The sequence below is a fragment of the Trypanosoma grayi genome (genome assembly GCF_000691245.1).
Source record: "Trypanosoma grayi strain ANR4 Tgr_360_V1, whole genome shotgun sequence".
In the NCBI taxonomy this organism is placed as follows: domain Eukaryota; phylum Euglenozoa; class Kinetoplastea; order Trypanosomatida; family Trypanosomatidae; genus Trypanosoma; species Trypanosoma grayi.
The window spans coordinates 12,384-16,609 of NW_008825979.1; the positions used below are offsets into that span (position 1 = coordinate 12,384).

Here is a 4,226-nt window from a genome sequence, read left to right on the forward strand (position 1 = left end):
AAAAAAAAAAAAAAAAGAATTATGCTGAAAACATGCGACATCTGAGCTTTACTCAGATGCTCCATCGCGTTTCATCACTTGTACTCTGTGTGGTTATGCATGCTGCCGACTGTGTGGTCTTTCTCTTTTTCTTCTTTATGATGTCATCAAAAAGGCGGCATGTCGCAGAATTGGTTTCGACCGCATCCGTATGGGGTTTATCCTCGCGGGAATGCACAGGGCGTCGAGGACTTGATGCTGCCACGGTTTGGCACACTCTCCCACATTCAGTGCGCTGCGAAGGGGCGGGCGTCCAGGGGCCGCATAGCTGCAAGCGAACCCTCAGAGGATGCCTTTGTGGAGCTGCTCCTCCACTTGCTCTCCTTCTGTTCGGTGAAGGATCTTTGCCGCCTGTCGGCAACCTGCACAGGGTGGTATTGTTTCATCCATGCCTCGGATGCCTTCAAGCAGGCGCACGACATAGTATCGCACCACCACCTGCGCTTTTGCGGTAGCTGGAAGGAGACAGCCGTACGCAGTTGCCTCCTTCAGCAGAAAGAGGATACAGCGGCGAGCCCAACGAAGCGGTACAGAAAAGAACACTCCACCACATCTAATACCGCTGCTGTTGCAGCTGAGGATGATCATGATGATAATAATAATAATATGGTTCTCAAGCATCGTCCCATTGCAGTACGGCGTGCATTCTTTAATGATCTGCTCTTTCAAGCATGGATGTGCACCATCCTTCCGTGCCACTATCATCTTCGGTCAGATGCGGGCACAAAGGATGGCGCGGCGTGGCTGGGCGGAGCTGACGGTGTCCCGCAGGCCCCGCGCTATCGCTCTGCACTCAAGGAGGTGCCACGCTGCAGTGGCCTGTCGCCGGCGGAGTTTCGTGAGCGGTTCGAAGAGCCCAACTTGCCAGTTGTTCTCACCGACGTGGCAACAAGTTGGCCTATCTTCGACCTTTTGCAGGGGAAGTTCGAGAACCTCGCGGCCAAAAGAGCGGAGCTGTTTCGCCCCGGCATTTCTCCGGACGTCCCGCTGCGTTGCGAGCACACCACAATGAACGTCGCCGAATACGTGCGCTACGCGGTGGAGCAGACCGACGAGCGCCCTATTTACCTCTTTGATGCGGAGTTCGGTGCTTCAATGGCGGTGGAGTCGCTCTACACCGTCCCCGCACACTTTGGCGGCGACGATTTCTTTAAGGTGCTAGGCGACTCACGGCCAAAGTACCGCTGGATCATCGCCGGACCGCGCCGCGGTGGCAGCAGCTTCCACGTTGATCCAAACTACACTAACGCATGGAACGCCAACTTGACTGGACGCAAACGGTGGATTCTGTTTCCACCCGGCTGCACCCCCGCTGGAGTTTTCCCCAGTGAAGACATGTCGGAGGTCACAACGCCCGTTTCGCTCACGGAGTGGCTGTTGAATCACTACGACGCGAGTGTAGAACAATGGCGAGATGTTGGGTACGAGTGCATCTGCGAGGCTGGCGATATCATGTTCGTTCCCTGTGGATGGTGGCACTTCGTGATAAACCTGGAAGACTCCGTGGCGATCACGCAGAACTACGTGTCGGAGTGTAATTTGCCGAGTGTCATCAAATTCCTCTCTGCCATGAAGTCATCGATCAGCGGCATTGATGAGGATGCCGACAACGCCACAGGCGAAATGGTGGAGAAGCGGCGCGCCAACTTCGTTGGTGAATTCGTCGCTGCCATGCGCACATCGTATTCCGACGTCATGCAGCGGGTAGAGAGTGCTCTCGCAGAGGAGGAACAGCAGCGGCAGAAGAGGCGTGAATGTAACGCGCTTCCACTGCTGGACGCTGGTGCTGAGGGATTTACATTTAACTTTTGACGGACTAAAATTTCTTGCTTGCCAACGCGCTGAAGAGGGCAGAGAATTCTCTGCGTCCTCTGGTGTTTGTGTGTGCTCTCGTAGTCGTATGGGCTGGTATTGCCGTCTTCTCTTTAACACATACATACTTTAACATACACTACGCATTATATATATAGCAGCTGCTTAGAACGAAGCATTTGAATGTGATGGGATTCTTGACGAATTACTACGAGACGCTGGCCAAAGAGGGCAACCTGGAGCTACTGATCACCCTCGGCATGTACGATGAACGCGTTTATGAGGTTGTGGAGCGCAACCACCTGGCCGGCGACATTGCGGATATGCTGCCATCACCGCTGGCGGCGCTGTTCCTCTCTCGGGGAATGGCCTACGACTGCATTAACGAGGTGGTCATTCGTAACTTCGTCAGGATTTGCATGATGCTTTCCCGTTACAAGACGGTGGAGGAAGGCGCAAGCCTCGCAGAGCTTATTGGCAGCTGTGGTATCCCTGAACAGTACCGCATGAACATGTTCAACTTTAGCGAGACGTACCGCCACATGATCTTGTCACGGTCGTACTTCCCCCAGCGATCGGTGCTGCGGCTCCTGGCGTACATCTTCTGCGATGACGTTCTGACAGACGCGGTGGCGCAGCTGCAGTACAAGTCAGACATCCTGAACCACGTGAACAAGGTGTACGTCGACACCCCGGACTTCGTTTCGTGGCGTTTCTCCGTGCGTGTCATGTCCCTCGCCGGAGGCTTCAATGAGGACCGCGGTGACGTTGAGTACACTGAGGCGCTAACCCGTATCGTAACGCGCACCATCCCGGAGTTCCTCGTGTACTTTACTGTTACCTTTGTGTACGCCATGTTCCGTCACTATCCCAGGCGCGTCCGCGGCATCACCCCGCGGTGGCTTGCGCGGCATCGCGCTCTGTTTTCAGCATCGTACTGCGCCCTCCTCGGCGTCTACGTAAACTCGTTCCTGGAGTACCGCCTTCATCAGCACCGCTTGCTGTACGAGCTGCGGAAGAGCCAGGAGTACCGCCGCCGTCGCGGTGCGGCGCGGCGCGGCGTCGAGTACCCTGCTAACCCGTACTTCGATAGCCTCGATGGCGTCACGCGGCGCATCTCCTCTATGCAGTGCACCGCCTACGGCGTTACAGGCATGGCGCTGCTGGTGTCGCTGCTGCCGTTGGCGCCGGTGAAGTTCCCCAAGTGGATGGGCGATGTGGCATGGCGCCACCCGTTCGTTCCGCGGCTCTTCCCTGCACTGCTGGGGATGCACACGGCGTCGCGGTGTGCGGTGCCGTTTGTGTTGGCGCCGTTCGTGACACTTACGATCGCGCGCGCCAACGGGTGGGGGGCGACGCTGTACGACCGCTACGTAGAGTACCGCATGCGGATGTGGTACCGCAAGGTGGAGGTGGCCTTTGACACCTCGACGGATGTCGCGGAGGTGGACATAACAAAGGAGCAGCGTCACGGAAAGGTGTAGCGACCAGTGCCTTGGCTTGCGTGTGCATGCGTGGAGCGAGAGGGAGATAAGGAGGATGAAAGAGAAAGAGAATGGGAGAGTGAGAGAGGCCTGTCGGCTCGCAAAACGCGCCGTTATGCGCGCTCTCTGTGTTTTTCTTTTGATCACATCTCTACATGGGTAGCGCGACCTTCTTCCCTCACATCTTGTTCTTTTTGTGTTTACGTCGGCCACTACTAACCCTTGCCTCTTACCTTCACGCTCCCTTTGTCTCATCTGCGTCTACCTCCGCGCCATGTCGTTTGCTACTGCAAGAGAGAGACAGAGAGAGAGCGAGGAATGCTCATTGACAGCATTCCCTTGAAGGTCAAGGTGGGCGGCCCCGCGCTGGACTTCTTCAACCTGCAGAGCATTGAGGAGGACATCAATGCCGCTCAGATCGTCATATTGAGTGCGCGCGACGCACTGGCCAGCACGATGCAGGCTGCCTCTCGCACCGAAGACACTCCAAGCCACAAATACGAACATGAGGCGCTGCGTTACGTCGTCAAGAGACGAGCGGTCATGGATGCTTTCTACATGGCCGAAGACGTCTTCCACATGCACCAAGTAAAGGCAGGAGACATCATCGAGGAGGAGCGCAGTGCACGCCTGCAACTAAATCTCCTGCATGCGGAGATCAAGAAGCAAGTTTCTAGGGCACGGCGTGCCGAGTATTTCATGAGCGCAAAGTGCGTTTTTGAGCGATTTGCGGAGGAGAAGCGTGCGTGTGAAGAAAAGATGCGGATGGTGCAGGAGCACAGCGATTTTCTACTCTCCCTGAAGATTGCGGAGGGGGATCAGCGACAAGATTCCATACGCCGCGCGATGGCGAGGCGATGGGGTTCGTTGCAGCCATCAGTCGTGCAACAA

At 56.1% G+C, this 4,226-nt stretch overlaps 3 protein-coding genes across 3 annotated transcripts; all 3 read left to right on the plus strand.

Annotated features, from left to right (window-relative positions):
- Positions 1-159: 159 nt before the first annotated feature.
- DQ04_03601070 (transferase, transferring glycosyl group) lies at positions 160-1,851 on the plus strand (the record flags this gene model as incomplete). Its single annotated transcript, XM_009312957.1, has 1 exon — positions 160-1,851. The coding sequence occupies one exon, from the start codon at positions 160-162 to the stop codon at positions 1,849-1,851; it is 1,692 nt and encodes a 563-aa protein (XP_009311232.1).
- A 188-nt stretch (positions 1,852-2,039) lies between these two features.
- Positions 2,040-3,335, plus strand: DQ04_03601080 (hypothetical protein; the record flags this gene model as incomplete). The annotated part of the gene is made up of 1 exon (XM_009312958.1): positions 2,040-3,335. One exon carries the CDS (start codon positions 2,040-2,042, stop codon positions 3,333-3,335), a length of 1,296 nt encoding a protein of 431 aa, XP_009311233.1.
- Positions 3,336-3,653: 318 nt separating this feature from the next.
- DQ04_03601090 (hypothetical protein) lies at positions 3,654-4,226 on the plus strand (the record flags this gene model as incomplete). The annotated part of the gene is made up of 1 exon (XM_009312959.1): positions 3,654-4,226. A coding segment is annotated over one exon (573 nt), but the record flags the coding sequence as incomplete, so codon positions are not given.